This window comes from Mercenaria mercenaria, chromosome 10 (assembly GCF_021730395.1).
Source record: "Mercenaria mercenaria strain notata chromosome 10, MADL_Memer_1, whole genome shotgun sequence".
Taxonomy (NCBI): Eukaryota; Metazoa; Mollusca; class Bivalvia; order Venerida; family Veneridae; genus Mercenaria; species Mercenaria mercenaria.
This window is the reverse complement of record NC_069370.1, coordinates 11,703,493-11,723,567: the sequence shown is the minus strand read 5'-3', so window position 1 is coordinate 11,723,567 and position 20,075 is coordinate 11,703,493. Positions and strand designations below refer to the sequence as shown.

The 20,075-nt window shown below is 32.8% G+C and overlaps 1 protein-coding gene across 1 annotated transcript in view; it reads left to right on the top strand.

Annotated features, from left to right (window-relative positions):
- The window catches only part of LOC123559827 (glycoprotein-N-acetylgalactosamine 3-beta-galactosyltransferase 1-like), an 82,091-nt gene extending 62,852 nt beyond the window's left edge, over positions 1-19,239 (top strand). Inside the window, exon 6 of the mRNA XM_053552271.1 lies at positions 13,919-19,239. Within this exon, the coding sequence (XP_053408246.1) occupies positions 13,919-13,963 (45 nt within the window). The 3' untranslated portion in view covers positions 13,964-19,239. The remainder of the gene's footprint in view (positions 1-13,918) is intronic.
- The last annotated feature ends 836 nt before the right edge of the window (positions 19,240-20,075 follow it).

The window sequence follows — 20,075 nt, the reverse complement described above, 5'->3', positions numbered from 1 at the left end:
CTATATGAAAACTAAAGAGAAAATGTTCGTTATTTTTGAACAGCCCTGTACAAAGATTTACTTGGGTTTTTAAACATACTTAATCAAGATGGAGATGTTACACGTGCAATCTGTAAATGCAGCCTTCAAAAATCAGATTTGCTGAGTAATCGTGTTAATGTGACAAATATTATCAAGATGTTATTAAGTAAACTCATTCAAAATAACTACTGTTATTATCATTTTCGGAAATATTTCTGTCGTAATCCAGACTTGCTCATCGATGTTTAAAAACACTTATGTGACAGTTTTTATCAACAAGTTTATAAACATGGCCATCATCAATTAGTTATTTTATCAATTTCATAAAATTCTGGGTAATGGCAAGTATCCAGTTGTATTCGGTAAAATAAAACCACCTTTCATTACAAGAGGTTATTGCGCTTCAGTACGGAGACTGAGTTGATGTTTTTTTTTTTTTGTGTTCAGCTCTTTTACAGCTGAAGGCTATGGAGGGTACCATAAAGAGAATCTTTCACGCCGATTTAAACAGATATAATTTGAAATTTGACTGCTGTCCTGCTTCGTCGTGTTCTAAAATGGTTATTTTGCTTTTATTTTACTTACGAATCGACATGGTGTACATGCGAAAATTGTTTGTTAATAAAAGTTTTATGAAGATCATTTGGAAAAAAAAATCACAACCAAGTATAATAACTGCAAACTAGATGTGATTGTGTCCTTTAATGAGAGATAAAGTAAGGTTACGGTCAACATAGGCTGTTGTATCGGAACGTTTCTTAACTTTTGAAGTTACAGGGTATTAGAGAGTAACATTTGGGATGTGTACATGTACACCTTTGCTTGCCGCAACGATGATTGAATAGTAGACAGACAAAAATGCATTGCTTTGTTTCAATTAGAACAACACTATCCCTGCTCATCATAGCACTTTACTATGGAAACCCAGGAGGGACAATTGATTTCCGTACTTTCCACTTCTGACTTCTAACTTTTGCACTTCTCATTTCCAACTGCTTGACTTACTACTTCCTACTGCTAACTTCTGCAACACTTCAACACGTCTGACTTCTAACTTCCGCACTTCTGACTTCCAACTTCCTGACTTTCGACTTCTAATTTCCAACTTACACACTTCTTACTTCCGACTTCTTGACTTCTTACTTCCTTCTTCTAACTTTCGCACTTTTGACTTCTAACTTCCGCACTTCTGACTTCAAACTTCCTGACTTCTTACTTCCGACTTCCAACTTCCACACTTGGAAGACTTTATCAATGTAATGCAACAATATTTCACTCAACCACCCATATGTTTTTTTAAACATTTATTCAGCTTTTCTTTTCCTGCCAAAAACATACAAGGGTTCTTTTACGGAGGTTGCAGGCCTGTTGTCAACTTCATTTCAATCAAAAATTGTTAGATTTGTTATAAAGATATATATGTTATCTGTAAAGTTGATACGTTTGTCATGATACTGTAGCAAGGTATTGTTAAAACTCTCTACATAAAAGATATCAATGTAATAGATATATGTTTCTGCATTTCCAGAATCTTGTGTTATTCGTAAGGCATCATTGAACAATTCTCAGCTTTTTGGTCCGTGATTGCTGTTTTTTTTTTACATTCGTAATGTTAATCAGTTTTACATTTTGAATCGGCATTACAATTTTCATTATTATCTTTATAATGTTATGTTATATTTAAAATGTTTGATCTCAGTATGTCTGCATTCTGGTTGCAGTTATTGCATGCTCCAGTATATATATGCCTTGATACTGGCAGCTAAATCATGTAGCTGGCCATGCCACGTAGTTCATTCATTGTATTTTTGACCAGATAAAAACTGACTTAACTTCTTTTGTTACATTTTTCACAACTTCAGGACTGCAATTTTAATATTTTCTTTTTTTGTCAGTTAAAACTGTTAAAATATTATATCCATGAGCATTATGTTGTTCACACAAAGCGTTCTTTAATGAGCAATACTATAATGACAGTCACTGAAACAATCATAACAGACAACATTTGGACTAGCTCATTTTTTATATGTGGAGGTTATTTTCCATCAGTACTTGATTTGCAACTACCCCCTTGAATACAGGTGAAGAAAATTTGCTTGTATTAATTGAAAATCCATATGTTTGTGATTCTAATTGATCAGTGTTGTTGTTTTATCAAAATTATTAAAACATGAAATGTAATTTTACCTGATCTCCCCTTCGGTATAGAATTGCATGACATTATAATTCCTGCTATATACATTATCAAAGCTCACGAAAAGTAAAATGCTTGACCAGAAATTTGTTTTTACAATTTTAGTAAAACTGGAACAAAAACTTGCGATTTAATCTTCCATTAATCATTAAAATAGGGATTTTTGTAAGGTTAATCTTGAAATATCAATAATTCACATAATTCTGCTGTGTGTTCAAGTAATTCTGTATATACCGGAGAGGAAAATGGGTCAAATGTTGTACATGTATCAGTGACAGATCAGCCTTGTGATGCGTCATCAACAAGTGATGATTCGAACGGAGATACAGAGCAAGAAAATCAGTGATAATTATTGTGGATGTTGTTATTGCTCACTATGTGTAAGAAGTGAAGATCAATATTGGATGAGGAAAACAGAATCTCTAGATAAATACGCTACAAGAAATTTTGGACCATGTTGGTCACTGTTGGTAAAGATTTACTTAAAGTTAAACAGTATTCAATTACAAAGTTGTATGTTCTGTCTTTGTGATTTCATTAATCAAACTTACTGTATATGTACAACAATTACTATATAAATTATGATTTCTAATTTAAACAAATATGTAACCAAAATTTGATTCTAAATAGATGGATTTACAATCTTTAATGACAAATGTATACTTTGGAATTATTTACATCATTTACAAGGTAGGGATTCTGAAAAGTAACCCATGTAACATCCATTCATTTAGCATGTGCATAAATGGATCATTGTTTATGAACAGAACGTCATGTAATCTCATACATATGTAGCTCCTCCTACAAATTCAAATTTGAAAATATTTTCAAATATTTTTCTGAAAATTCATACCCCCATAGTAATAGCAATTTACACAATTTATATATAATAGGCTTTGTATGACAGGCATCTATAAGCATAAAATAAAAATTTCCAAGCCATTCTAATAGGTATTTTCTTTTTGTCCAAAACATATTAATTTCAAAAATACAAAGAGGGACTCTGCCATTACCTCCCTTTTATACTTAAGATGGGTCTTTAATACATCCTGAAAAGAGATAATTCACGTGACATTCTAACACAAAACCTGCAATATTTTGTCTCTTTCCTTATATCTTCTAAGTTTATAAAACAAAGTGGAACATAACAGCTGGTATACTCTCGGATGACTCCGTGGTACATATAAAGTAAACTAAGTAAGAGACCAGGCTACTTTGAGCTTAACAACTCCTTTTTAGCCGATGATGAATATCATCATGAATTAGAACATCTTTTGGTGAAATAGTTAGGATAAACGCGGAATCAGATACAAATACTTTATGGGAAATTAACAAAGATACTATCAGAAATGAAACAATTAGATATTGCTCAGCGAAAAAGGAAAGAAAGCTTGAGGACCGAGAAACAACCTTTCAAAGAAATCGATAAGAATATCAAATAAACGTTGACAATTATAACATAAATCGTAACATTAATGAGAAAAAATCTTTAGAAGACATCACACTCCTAAAGCCACAAGGATATTACATAAGAACAAAGGCTCTATACGATGATGGTTTTACTTTCTTAAAAAAGAAAAAGAGTGATCAAATGCCGTTTAAAAATAAGTTATAAGCGATGAGACCATTAAGAATTCTAAAAAGATAAAAAAAATCATTTTATGAAAACATTTACAAGAATTATTCGTCAGTCAACACATTGCATAGGTTTTCGACCTCGAATCAAAAATGAGCAATATAGTTCAGAAAACACCTTTGTGAAGGAGAACTAACTGAAACTGAATGTGCTAATGTGCTTTAAAAATGCAAAATGATAAAAGCTCGGTATCAGATGGTTTTACAACAGAAGCTTACACAATTTTCTGCAACGACATAAAACAATAGCACATAGCGTCAATTAACTTATCTTATAGAAACGCCTACTTGACACAGTTGCAAAAAGAAGGAATAAAAATCTATATATTCCAAAAACAAAAAAGGAAAAATAAAGATAAATATACAAGTTAATTAAACAACTGGCGACTTATATCTCCGCTAAATATAGATTATAAAATAGCATTTTAAGCAATTGCCAATAGATTAAAACTCATAACAAATGGCACAGTTGACCATTCACAGTAAGATGTCTTAAAAAGGAAATATATAGGAGGAAATACCGTATAAGTACTTTTTCTACGGGAACTTTATTTTTTGCGTTTTCTGTGGAAGACAATAAGACCGCAGATTTAATATCCGCAGAAAATTTTGTCCTGACATGCCGTGATTTGACCAAGCTGCCATTACAATCCGGTTAAGTATAAGACAATGTCCGATAGCGTTCTCGGTTTTTGTCCCACATGTAGCCGAAGGCCGAGGAGGCAAGATGAAAATTTAGTAGTAACGGTAATATAATAAAACCATTTTATCACATGTTTGACGTCGCGGGAGTGTAATAAAGCCATTAAATAAAAATGATAATACACTAGTGTAATAAAGCTTTGACGTCGACGTCGTTTATAGTATAGGAGACGTTGGTCAAATTGACCTGTTTATATAGTAAAAGAAAGTAGAACTTTTGATGTTTCGACAGGAAAGGCTAACATGTGATAAAAAGAATATTACATTTGTGACTTTCCACATTGAATTTATTAAACTCGCAGAGCCTCGCATTTTATAATTTTATTCAACTCGTATAATAAATTCAATATGAAAAGACACTCATGTAATATCCTCTATTTATTATTGTTTTGCTGTTGAATAATCTATAATAAGAAACATCCAATTAAGAAATAATTTATAGCAAAACAGTGCTTTATCACTATTTATACACGATGGGCGGTTATACGTCGGGCGTAATAATTTCACGAAGGCGCAGCCCGAGTGTATAAATAGTGATAAAGCGCTGTTTTGCTATAAATTATTTCGATTTTAATATGTTCTTTATTGTAAAATGTATATCAAATATGATGTAACTGTTTTTGGCGCAAGCATGGCACCAGTAGTGGGTATTTGTTAAAACACGCCAGGACCGGAAACGGTAATACGTCTTGCGGCAGAGTTCAGTTCGAGCGAAAATTATTGCGAATTATTCAGCAAAGCGATAACTAATTCAGTATGTGTATAAATTAATCAAAACATTTGTATAATGTGCTATTTCGTTTAAAACATGTTATGAAGTAAAATATTTCATGAAATTTGAAAGCGCTATTTCTTGATGCGTACATAACGCTAAATATCAGGTTGACGTGACATCAACATAACATGGTTGTGATGATTAAAGCATTGTTAGCCATATTAGAATTTGTTTTGATTTTCGTTCACCATTGAGCAGTCAGCTGTCAGTTTCAATTTTCTTAAATTATGTATAGTATCCTTTGTGTCTATTGTTAACCGATCCGTCTTGCGATGGTCATATTTACCATTCTTTGTATGGGACCCGAAAAAGGCGTGATTAACAACAATTATCATACCGTTACAATGAACAGATGAGAATGTTTGCAAAATATAGATTCAGGCATTTTTTGGCATAACCGTTTTAATAAAATGACTGTTTCTCCTTGCGTTTGACACTCAACATTATGTGATGAAAACGGTACATCAGTATCTGTCAACTTCTTTTTCAATCCGGAAACCAACATAACTGTCAAAATAACAACAAAATACGTACCTGTCTATTCGAAACTAACGAAACAACGGTGAATACAGAACAGCAGAAATAAATCATATCAACGTGAGAAGGAAGACCCCACAGAAATAAGGGACGCAGAAATTTAATACCACCTTATTTTTGAAAAAAAAATCGCAGAATATTAAGCCCGCAGAAATAAATAATTATACGGTAGAAGGCTTATAAATGAAATCACTGACCTTTTGAATGCAAATATTAAACCTGGAATAGTCTTCTTTGCTGACTTCGAAAAAGCGTTCGATAGCATAAGCCATAAATTTGTCTTCGATTCACTAACATTCTCCAACTTCGATAGTTGCTATTAAAAAGGATTAAGGAGATAGGTTACATTAATATTTGGGTGTGCGCATGCCTAACCGGAAGCTAACGTGGCGATTTACGACGACGTTTGTGACAAACTAAATGTGTTTGTTTATCCATTCTTCTGAAAATAAACCATGTAACTGTCTCCGATCTGATCCTTAATGGGTTATTAATGCAGAAATAATGAATGAATTTCCGTAGAAACGCTTCAAGACATTGCTGCCTTAAAATGACGTCATTGACGTCATGACGTTACGTGTCATTTACCGCGCAAAATTAATAGCTTTTATTTGAAAGTTCGTAATTCTGTGCATTTTCTTTATATGAACTATTGTCAAACTGCCATTATTTGCTGAAATATTTTTTATGAGTCTTTCGCTCTAAAAAATGATCAATACTTTGCTTCTTTTTTGTAGTTATATTGAAATGTTATGCGGAATGTAAGAAAATGGATGATGTTAACTGATGTTACTGGGAATATAGGTGGGTGAAAGGTTACCCATTATGGTCATTTTCAAATAAGAAATGGGCAGTTTGATTTGTAATACCTATCTTTCAGTTTCCGTTGATAATTTGTTACTTATATACTAAATCTAAGCTTTAAAATTCCCTGAATTTCAGTAGAAAATTGTGTTTTTTTTTTAATTAAATTGATGTTAGGGAAATAACCGTGACCTATATATCTAAATGTAAGATTCAAAAACGTTGACACTATTTAAGGAACACAGTTTCGGCTTTGTATTTGCATTTCGACAATATACATGAGAATATAAGAAATGTTCGGTCATTATTAGTATAAAACTTTTGCCATATCATTTCTTTTCGCAATACCTACTAGACCAAAATCTATTCTGTAGTCACATTGTATGTTTACATTGTTATCATGTAAGAAACGTGTGACGTCTGACCAGAAAGCTTGACTTACTGGGCATTCTCAGAACAAGTGAATGACTGTTCCTGTTTGCATATTACACAGGTCACAAAGAATTGAATTCAATATTTTGCATTTTTGAAGAAAGTTATTTATAGGGAGGATGCATTTTATGAACTTGTATCGGAAGGCCCTTAAGTTGGTGTCAACTTTACTCCCTAATATTGTACTCAGATACAAAACCACATACATCCAACAGATAAGACTGCTTTCTCATCTCTGATAACCTCGAAAATCTAATTAATATCAAACCGGGTTATAAATCAGATCCTTTATTAGTCGAGATTAATATAAGTTCCTTTGAGTTAGAACTAGATGCCCACGGGCAACATGTCGAGCCCGCCAGCTGTCAAAAGGACTGGGAGTTGCACATGACACTCCTTGTCTCATTGAGGCAAACATTTATGCCAAAAAAAATGAGATTGCAAAAAGTTATAATATATGTTATTAAAAGTAACAACAAAGGGACGTAAATCTTAAAAAATAAATTCTAAGTCCACACAAAAATCCTCACCAGTAGAGAGAGGTCAAAATTCACCTGAAAATTGGATGTAACATGCATGTTGTACTACAGAAAAGTGATCTTGATTTTTCCCTTCGACCAGTAATAAAAAAGTTACGAAAATAAGCTATTTATAGTAACAACAAAGGAAAGTAATCTAGGATCTTGCGCATGACACTCTGTCTTATGATGATAAACAATTGTGCCAAGTTACATCAAAATCCCTCTATGCATCAAAAAGAAATGCTCCAGACAAAGTCATTCTTGTATCTGACTTTTGACCTCTAAGTGTGACCTTGACCTTAGACTTAGGGACCTGGTTCTTGCGCATGACACTCCGTCTCATGGTGGTGAACATTTGTGCCAAGTTACATCAAAAACCCTTCATGCATAAAGAAGAAATGCTCCGGACAAAGTTGTCATTCTTTTATCCTTTGACCTCTAAGTGTGACCTTGACCTTAGACCTAGGGACCTGGTTCTTGCGCATGACACTCCGTCTCATGATGATGAACAATTGTGCCAAGTTACATAAAAATCCCTCCATGCATGAAGAAGAAATGTTCCGGACAATGTCATTTTTGAATTTGACCTTTGACCTGTAAGTGTGACCTTCACCTTTGAGATAGGAAACTGGGGTATGCACATGACACTCCGTCTCACTGAGGTTAACATTCTTGCCAAATATAAACAAGATTGCTCTAGACAAAGTCATATTTGAATTTGACGTTTGACCTGTAAGTGTGACCTTGACCTTTGAGATAGGAACCTGAGGTTTGCGCATGACACTACGTCTCACTAAGATGAACATTCATGTCAAATATAACCAAGATTGCTCCATGCAGGTCAAAGTTATGGTCCGGACAAACAAATCCGCACGGACGCACGGACGGACACACGGACGCACGCACATACACCGAACAGCCATTTGGACAAGTGAACTATGTCTTCGCTTCCGCAAGCGGGCTCGACAAAAACCGAGGACCAGGACATTTTAAAATAAATTACAATCTAATCCTTGAAAGTGAATATCAAATTATAATAAAAGAAAATATATGTCGCTTGACTGAAAATAATAAAGATGTTTATCCAAATGCTTTATTGGAACTCAAAAAAGGGAAAATAAGAAATTAGAAAAATGCAACATATCATAACCTTAAAGGTAAAGAAAATGCTTTGTATCATTAGTCAAAGAAATAGAAACATTCGAATCTAAATTGCAAAATGTCAGATCTGACATTGATGAAATATCCACAGAAAAAAAATGTAAGAACTTGAAAACATATATCATAAAATAATAAATTGAGCGTTAGTATGAAGTAAAGCTATCAATATTGGAGGAAATGAAAACAAGTAAATATGTTGCAAATCTGCAAAAAGAAAAATGCAGAGAAAAAAATAAGCTAAAAATAGAAGGCAGAGATAACAGACTCAAAATTGATATAAGAAGAGGAAAAAAAAATAAAGTCTTATATAAAATCTGGAACAACTGATACGGAGACTGGAATGCAGCATTTATCTTATCTTATGCTGTCGTCCAACTGAAGCGTATACTGTAGTTTATTCTGCTATTACCCACACACTTACGCCTTACAGTTTAACTCGTCCTTTCAGCGAAAACCTGGGAAAGCATTTGTTGAATTTTTTGTTGAAAACAAAAGTTTTGCCATGAAATTATTGCCTGCATCTGTTTTTAAATGGAAAATATCTACATTAATGTTACATTTCGCTCTGTGAAAATGGCTAAATCTAGGCTTGTCTTACCCATAGAGAAAGATGTCGTTTTTTTACATGATATTTGCCTTTTTGATTCAGAGTATTTAGAACAATAAAATTAGGACATATTTTAATGAAAATAGCAAGTCGAAACTGTATACTGTTGCCTGAAAATATTTGTTTATGATATTGCTTTGTTCTTCACCATTTAAATGCGTGTTAAACCTAGATTTTTTTTCTGCAGTATTATCTGAAAGTTCGGAATACTAAATGTAACTTCGTTGTCGGCCTTTTTAAAAAAATTCTTTGTTATTTTAATTCAAATACATTGTATTTTTCACACATCAGTTTTACGATTAAATTAATTAAAGTAAGTTTTGGAGTTTAAACAACAATTTCGTTTGCGTTCAAGAAGAATGTTTCTGTATGTAGAAATCTGACATTATAAACAATAATTATGGCTCTACAAGATTAAGAAAAGTGTCAGCTTTCTGTTTTTTTCATTTTATTTAATCAAATCCAACAAAAATCGGTCCTTTTGATAAAGGTTTGAAGTTACGTGGTAAAATATTTCTTCAGGGAAGTGAGCTCGAGTTAATTCATAATAATTAAGCATATCACCACATGCAGTCGCAAGCTGTTTTTCCTTCAGAATCTCTGATCATCTAATTATCGCCACTTAACATGTGACTGGTAAACTCTTTGAACAAAAGATGTTATAGCTCCATGATTAACATGAGGTAATATGCTAATTACACGATAGTGGCGAAAACAAAATATCGATCGCTAACGACTGGTCAATATTTACAGGTATGGACGACAGCATAATACAGATAAATGTATTGATTTATACGGACTGTCTGCTCCCCGTATTAGACCTTCCTGATAAAATGTATAGATTTTATGATACCTCATACTTGTTCAAACCACCAGTTAATACGTTAAGTGACAATAATAGTGTGCGAAGGTATCCTCACAGACGAAGAATGATACAAAGCATTAGGTGAAATGAAAAATAGAAAAGTCCTGGATCAGATGGCATTTAATGTGAGTTTTACAAAGCATTTTGGAATGAACTTAAAAAGTACTATATCAGTTAAATAAACTACTACCATGCGGGAAATTTAACACTACTGCGAAACAAGGGAAACTCTCACTACACCAAAAGAAAAAAAAAGAAAAAATTATCAAACTGGTGACCAGTAAGTTTGCTTAATGTTATTTACACCTTTGCAACTAAAGCAATTTCAATGAGATTTTAAAAAAGTTATTGCAACAATATTAGTGAGGAAGCCATCCAGCTGGCTTATGGAAGGTCGGTGGTTCTACCCAGGTTCCCGCTCATGTTGAAACAATGCACGGAGGGGCATCTGAGTTCTTTCTCTACCATCAAAGCTGGGAAGTTGCCATATGATCTTAAATTGTGTCAGTGCAACGATAAACTCAACAAAAATAAATCAGCCAATAATAGAAACTACACAAACAGGTTTCATCAATGGAAGGTATACAGGGGACACTAGACTGGCTCCCGTCCCTATGTTAATTCTTATTTACATATATCTGTCTTTTTCATTAAGAGGGAAGTAACTCCGGCAGTTTGTTTCTACATCGACATTTTTATTGCCCCTGGCTTCAAACATAGGGACTGGTGAAAGACGGCTACCAGTGTCTCACAAATTTGTGAGAAAATTCTTATAAATTTCTTTTAATGACAATCAGCTGCTATTACTGTGATGTGTAATCTAGGGGTTTCATGTGCTAATCATCCTTTAATGAGCCGCAGCTAATTTACTAATTTATAGCCTACCCTCAGCTTGTATTGGCTTATCAGAAAACAGGAATGTGCTTTAAAATATGTACAAATAAGACCAAACCAAGAGCATGTTGTAAAAGAATATTTAAAAAGATATGATGTTTTATCTGCTGACCATTACTGGCAGTGAAATTGCCATTGAAATATGTGATGAAATTGCCCTATTTGCATTTGCTTTGTTTCCATAATGACAGCACACAATGAACCATTATTATTAAGTCACCTCCTGTACCTGAAGTGACATCCAATAGCTCTGACATGAGTTTTGTCCAAATTATGCCCCCTTTTGGACTTACAAAATCCTGGTTAAAGTAAACTTTGCATGCAAGTTACCATCTCTAAAAACAAATGCAGATACTGGATTGAAACTGTATAGATATTTTAACATTTTAAAATAGGGTAATATTCCTGCTTCTGGGAAACAATTTGAATAGTCGAGCATTGGCTGTCTTACGGACAGCTCTTGTTAAGAATAATACTCAAATACATAGACCAAAAGCTATGAATAACAATACTTATAATTTGAATTCTTTATAATACACAAAGTTCATCACAGATTGTGATGACCTGATTTAAAACTTTCTGTAAAAATTCATTAACTTTAGAACTTTAAACTATGAACTTAAGCATCTGGCATGTTGTCATTGGTAGTAATGTTGAAAATAATCTACAGGCTTGGTGTCATCAAGATCTGGCTGTAGCCGCCGACAACGACATCTCACTGTCGACCAAAATAAAATTCACGGCGCTAAGCACTTTTAACATCACCAGCACCCTTGATTATTTTTTCTTAGTTTAATAGAAAAAATATCATCAAAAAAAAAAAATCTCCAGTGAAACAATATTGATACCCAAAAGTCACTCAAGTATGTACCAATACAAGTCTGTTTTGTTTTTTCTTGACCATGAAACAAGCGCTGTCTTTCTTTTCGGTTTTCTTTCATTTCTTCTGTTTTGATGTAAGTGTTAATTTTACCATAACAGTAAACACTTTCTGTAGTTGGAATTTCCATATTTAATGTTAAAAATTTCATAAAAAGTATCCTGATATTATGTAACTACCAAATAATTATCCACATACAATAGTTCATTTTTACTTTTACTTACATTTACTAGTACAATTAGACTAGCCACTTTATAATATGGATTAAACTTTTTTTATAACGGTGTTTCAAGTGTAGTGCTTAATGACGGCTACATGTCCAAGTCTTTTCCAACTTAAGAGGCGTAAGACAAGAATATCCCTTGTCACCTCTGCTATTTATGATTTGTATAAAAACATTAAGCAACTATATTGCGAAAGACAAATTAATAAAAGGCATAGAAATAAATTAAGATTAAAAAAGAAAATTCCTTTGAACGGTTAATTAACATATTTTACAAAGGTGTCGGGCTTACAGTTAAACATGGATAAATCTACTGTTTTTAAAAATTGGACTGTTAAAAACATAAATGTTACAATTAAACAGAAATATACATCGAAATAAGCCAAAACGCCAGGAATGATATTTTCGAATGAAAAATACCTTGATAATAATCTGGAACCTAAGATAAATAGTTTTAAAAACTGTTTTAAACAATGGCAACATAAGAAAAGTAACACTCCTCGTCAAAGTAATATACAGCTTCAGCTATATAGACCTTTGCTCTATCCGCATACAGTTCTACCAACACCCTAGATAGCAAAATTAATGAAATAATAAAAGCAATGTTTAAATTTATATGGTATGATAAACCAAAGAAGACCAACAATTAAAGAGATATATTATAACTCAATTATGATCAAGGAGGTTTAAAACTGATTGATTTTAAGAATTTCTTGAATGCATTAAAAGCATATTGAATTAAACGAAGGAGCATGGAAAATGTTTTATGAAAACATTATATGTAAAATGGGAGGAACATTAATATTTGAAAGTAATCGTATCAAAAATAATACTGAAATGATATGCTAAGACAATACATTCTTGAAATATATATTTTCAGCATGGAAATCTGTAAAAGACAATTAAAGTGGAACAGAAGTAAGCCATCAAATCATATGAATAAACTCAGATATCGAAATGAAATCAGAATCATTTTTCTATAGAGTAGTATGAAAAATGCATTAAGTATATACAACATTTTTTTGACAAATAGTTACTGTTCCTTCCGAAACATAAAGTGTATTTATTATATAAAAAATATATATTATTTAAGTATCATCAGCTATTTAAATATAAAAACACATAGGTAAAAATTCAAGACAGAAAGACAGTATATAATAGAAACGAATCATTACTTACAACTCTATCTAAAGGAGGCAGTAAACATTTTCAGCTGTAAGTGTCGAATTTGCCGGGGTCACATTTACAAATAAGAGGCAATTTACGAATTGAAGTGCATATTTGATCTTGAAATTATGACGTAATGACTTGCAGATGCGAATATATGCCTCCGCTGATCTAGCTCAAAGTGGAGTTGTCATTTTAGCAGGGGCCTCAGGAAAACTAGAATAGGGGAAAAAACGGTACATATATATTTGAGCTTATTTTCAGATTTTAACTGCTACCGGAGTATGAAACTGTGTAGCAGTTTAGGCTATCATTTGCAGGGAATTTTCAGCAGCGATTTGAAAATTGGCAAATTTAGATTTTTTCGTCATCGGTTTCCGCGATCGGGAGAGCACAAAATTCAAGTCTTGTTAACGGAAACTAGATATTAGAGATGTATTGCAGATGGTTTGTAACGAAAGACATACATTCAAGTTAATATTGCAATATCTTTATTTCAGGTGTGTGGTTACAGACTTTTGTTTGAGGTTTTGAAAGTTGGTTAGCCTACTCTAGGCCGAGAAGCTATGAAAATTGTTTACTGCCTCCAAAACGAAATCCCCAAATAAGTATTTGTATAAATTACAAATAAAAAAACAAATAAATAAAATGAAGCCAAACGGAAAGATGTTTTATATTAGAAAAATACAAAGGGAAAATGTCTATTGACAAGTATTCAAATAAGCCATAAAGACCATCCTGCTGTCAATTGTTATATCCAGCCGTTTCTCTGAAGAATATGGTTGTCAGTTTTTCATAGTTGACCAGTGCCCGGACAGCTTTATTTAGGACATTGTCACATTTTTACCAGTCAGTTATGGACATGTTGGTTATTTTAACATTTGTGAACGTAAATTCATCTGTACATAATGGAAAGAATCAAACTGGTACATGATAAAGAAGAATCACGATTTATAACCAATTTGCTTGTTGTTATGTGGCGACGTTCATCCTTGCCCAGGACCTTTTTCTTCTACTGAATATTCAACTGCCAGTTAAAGTGATTATAAACATTTCCAGAAACATAGTTTACACTTTTTACATATGAACGTGCGAAGTCTGTTACCTAAACTCCATGAAATTAATCTTGTAGCACGAAAATCTAAAGCAGCCTGCATATGTGTAACTGATACTTGGTTAGATAACTGTATTCCAGATTTTGAAACTCTTATTGAAAATTGCTGTATACAGAGAAAAGAAATCGTCACAGGCAAGGCGGTGGAGTGTGTATTTACATACGGAAAAATCTGACATACAACAACCGCAATGACCTAAATCATGATGATCTGGATGCTACTTAGATTGAACTGTTATTACCAAAATCCGAACCTATTATATGTGGTGCCATCTGTAGATCTCCAACACAGCAAAACTTTTACTCTATTTTAGATTATTCAGTTTGTTCCGGTAACAGAAACATTGTAGAATTTTAGACTTTAATGCTTGAAGTTTTTAATACCTTTGTGTCTTGTACAAAATCTTATCCTCTTTTACAGTGGTTTAAGTCATTTATTGATATGTTTCAAATTAGTCAGTTCACCAGCGAACCTACTAGAAATTGTTCTACTAATTCAACCACAGTTAATTTAATTTTGGTATCAGATCGTAACAATATTTCACAGTCAGGTGTTATACATACATCTTTTAGTGACCACAACATGATTACTGCACCAGAAATAGTACTAAATCTTTCATTGGTTCTCATAACAATATTGCTTTAAGATCTTTGAAAAAAAATATAATAAGGAAGACTTTTAAACAAATCTTTTATCAACAGACCGCAATCCAGAGTTATTGAGTGATAATATGAATGAAGCATGGAACATTTTCAAGAAGTTATCTATATCTGTGAAAGACAATATTTCTCCTGTTAAACAAACACGATTTAAGCAGATATCAGAACCATTGATGGACTCAGACATTCTTCAGGCCATAAATGATAGAGATAAAGCTTTTAAAGTATATACACGAGACAGAAATATGGAACAGTTTAAGTCTCTTAGAAATAAAGTACAGTATCTAGTTCACAATGCAAAGACATCCTATTTCTCTAATGCTCTTGAACAGAACAAAACTAATGCAAAATCTTTGTGGAGAACTCTAAATAATATTGGATTACCTTCTACGAAAGGATCTGCTTTGTCAAGTTTAAATATTTGTCTTAACATTGGTGATACAATTCGTTTTGATAAGAAACTTATTTCTGAAACTGTCAACAGTTATTTTTATACAACTGTTGAATGTTAACTTGTTGAAAAACTCCCTAAAAGTGTAAATAAATTTGGTAGATGTTTTGCAAATGCATTTTATGCAAACAAAGGAGTTTTTTCCAAATATTGTAACTTTTTCAATCATGTCAGAAAGAAAAGTTCCTAAATATTTAACTTCATTCCATGCAAACAAAGCTACTGGCTTAGACAGTATACTTTCCCGTTCCATTAAGGATAGGTGACCTATCATGATTGTAAGTCCCTTAACCCATATAGTTAACCTGTTCCTAATACAAAGTGCTGTACCTGATGACCTTAAATCTGCTAGAGTTGTTCCCGTTGTTTAAGAAAATGATAAACTTTCTGTTGGTAACTACATACCAGTCTCAATTTCAAATATTTTTCTAAAGTCCTTGAATAAGAGGTTTATGACCTAGTTGAATCATTTTAAGGATAAAGACTTGTTATATATATTTCAGTTTGGGTTTAGGACTGGGTTTTCTACTGATACCTGTCTGATCTACATATTGTAGGCTGGTATTGTTCTGTTAGACCTACAGAAAGCATTTGGCACTGTTGATCATTCCATACTTTTGATGAAGCTTCAAGCTTCTGGTCTTGGTAATGACATTTTTAAGTGGTTCAAGTCATATCTTTTTGATGTTTCAGGTGTCTTTTCATCTACTTCAAATATTGCTTATGGTGTTCCCCAGAGTTCAATAATAGGGCCTCTCCTCTTTTTAGTTTATGTTAATGACATGTCAGTAGTACTGAAAAATAAACTTTTGTTATATACTAACGATTCTGAGATACTGGCAAGAATTTATCTGATGTAGAAAATGATATATCTGAAGATTTGTTTTTAGTGAATCAATGGCTTATTGATAATAGGTTATCATTGCATGTAGGTAAAACTGAGTCTACTGTGTTTAATTCAAAGCACAAACTAAGGTCTAAATCAAAGTTAAATATAACTTGTAATGGCACAGCTACTGACGCAACCACAGCTGTGAAGTATCTTGGGAAAGATCAGCAATTGTCCTTTAGTGCCATGGCCGACCCAGTTATTAAAAAAGGCATTGCTAAGTTTCTATACCGTAAGAAAGATTTTCTTATACTACCAACCAAAAAACTGCCTGTTATGTCCTTAATTTAGTGTCATTTTGATTACGCTTTCTCTGTCTGGTATAATGGATTGAATCAAATCTTAATAAACAGGTTACAAACAACTCAAAATAAATTAATGAGATGTGTGCTTAATCTTGACTCCAGACCCAAGGCAGATCTTGAACATTTTAAATCCATAAATTGGTTACCAGTCAGCAAGAGAAATGAACAAATCATGCTGTGTTATCTTTTAAGGTTAAAAACAAACTAACCCCAGATTATTTGGATGATTTTTTTGTTCCTCAACATTCTAACACACACATAGTACAAGACTTAGTCTAAAAGATGGCTACTCTCTTCCAAAGGTCAAAGGTCCAGGTTCAAAATCTTTTAGTTTCATTAGTTCTAAACTTTGGAACAGTCTTCCAGAGGACATCACTAAAATTAACAAATATCAGTGATTTAAGGTAGCCATAAAAGTCATTTAATGCAAAGTATTCTCTGATTGTCGAATGTTATGTTTTAACATTGTTTTAATGCATTTTATTGTTTAATGTTTAATTTTTCTACTCAGGAATTTTCTCTTTTTTATTATTGTGCCATGACATGCTCTTTCTTTTACACTTTGATCAGAACTGATTTAACAGTTTCGATTTCGTTTGATAGATTATCAAAGATATATGCTCAGATATTTTCATACTATTAGTAACAATGTGATAATAATTTGTGATAGTCTGTCTGTGACAATTTCAATTTGATAATTTTAATTTATGATATAGATGTAATTTTCGTTTAAACATTATGTTTTAATAATTGCCTCTCTGTGTCATGCGACTAATGGTAAGTACCACATTGGAAATAAGAGCTTGCTCTTTTTTGTGTTATTCTAGGTACTGGGAGCATGCCATGGTTATCTTTTGCTTAATATAGTTTTTAATTATGCCTATTGTTTTATTCTACAGTGTGTTTGTTAATCATGTAAACGTTATCTTTTGCCGAAATCTTTCTCTCTCTCTCTTTATCTATCTATCTGTCTGTCTGTTTGTCTCCAGACGAAACTGTCCGGCTTCATGACGCAAAAAAATGATACCTTTTTCAGGGTTTCAATCAATTTTTTCACATGTTTTGGGCTATTTCCCGATGTTAAAATTTCAAATTTTTAAAACTTGATCCTTGTTCCTCTTGGACACATTTTATCCTAAGGAGGGGATTGCCACCCGTCGGCCTAATGTATGTTTCGGTTTGAGCGCATAATAATTTTCTAAACTTATTATAAAATCTCAGAAAGATTACTCGTCATCAAAACAAGCAATTTACCAAGTTTTATTGAAATTTATCAATGGGGTAACAAATTATGATACCGGGTATTTCATTTTTTGTCTCATACGTCTGACAGACGTCCGTTCCGTAGGCACGGTATAGGCAACGCCCCTAATTTTCAAATATGTATTTTTATTATTTCTTTAGTGAATCCTTTTATTTTTCATGAAATTTTACTTGGTTATTGCATGATATGTAAACAACATATAAATGATATTTCAGTGAAATATGATGACAGGCTTAAAAAGTATTCGACATTGTAAATATTTCAATATCTTTGCAGACGCTGACGGACTGGCAGACAGAATTTGACAAACAATGTTTCGTCATTATCTCTACAAAAATGCATTAGCTTTACTAATAAATGCATTCAAAATCTCAGTTTTATTGTTTTTTATCACATTTATGATAAAAACGTAAAGAACATTTATTTTAAATTAACATTTTCTGGTTATTTAAGACATTCGCTTCAAGACGAGTGTGTCTGTCGTGGGATTTTGCGATACCTAAATAGAAAGAATTTTCATTATATTTTAATTACTTGACATGTTCTTTATACCAACATGTAGGGAATTATATACTCTTGAAATCTAAATTTTATATTCCTCAGGGTTCTGCAGAACAATTGCATCGTCGGACTTGCCGCATGCCGACCCCAAGAGTTCTGCTCGTGAATCACTAATTTCTAGGTTATAATTATAAATTTGCTACCAACTTATAGAGAAACATATTTTTCTTTGGAAAATAAACCTCACATGAAAACATTGCCAAAACAGGACCAGCACGCTCGCCCCTTCCCAACGCTCTGGGCTTCATTTGTACTATTTTTATGTTCATTTTCGCCCTCTTTGGGTGAAAACAGCGAATACTTTCACCTTCTATGATGTTGTTTAGCAACATATAGTAGGTAGGTGCATACATATGGCAAACAGATGATGCTAGTTTAGTCATGCCATATGATGTTCGCCGCGAAAATATGTAAAAAATAGAAAACATGAATTATTACTGGATATTTCAGCAATTGTGTTGCAAAAACATCAGATTAAGGATCAATATTGTCCTCAATATTGTCATTACAAGGCCACGTGTATTGCTATCATAATGATACCTCTTCATTAAATTCAATCTATCCTTTAGGTTACAGTGCCCAGATAATTACCCCCCCCCCCACATTTCATCACGGAAAATAGCCATTAAGCGAAAAAAGAAAAAAAAAAAAAGATAAAAAAAATGCACAAGCTAATCACACATTTAAAAAGCTATAATCATAATTTTAGTATCGAATTGTAGGGAATTTCATGCTCTTAATAGGAAGAAAGTTATTTGCTTTGAGTCAAAGGACTTAATTACGCCAAGTCGGGCTGGCAAGCATACCAACCCTCCACTTTTGGCCCATCATCATACATTTTCTAAACGCATTTCTTGGCTTCTGTGTTGTTAGGTAGGGCTCATTTCATTTAACCTAGAGCCAGTCACATCTATGACTTTATAGGTAACGTTTGGAGACATATTTTATTGAAATCGGTCCATAAATGGTTTCACATTGCTAAAAACCCTACCAAACCGAGCTTTTTCCCTATGTGAAATAGCCATTTTCATAAAATAGTACAGTTGTATGGCCGTTAATCACTCATTTGATGAGATTAAATAAGATAGTGGATACGAAATTGTAGGGAAATTTATCTTTTTGAAAAAATAAATGATTTTCTTTTCAACGCACACCAAAGCTTTACCAAACCTGACCTGCACGCATGCCCCCACCCTCCCCCAACACACACACTCTGGACTTCGTTAGTACTATCTATATATTCATTTTCGCCCTCTTGGGATGTTAATAGCGAATACTTTTACCTTTTTCATGTTGTTTAGCAAAATATAGTAGGTAGGTGCATAAATATGGCAAAGAAATTATGTTAGTTTAGTCACAAGTCGTATACGGGTCTCGAAAATAGACAAAAATTTAAAAAATATGAAATTTGTA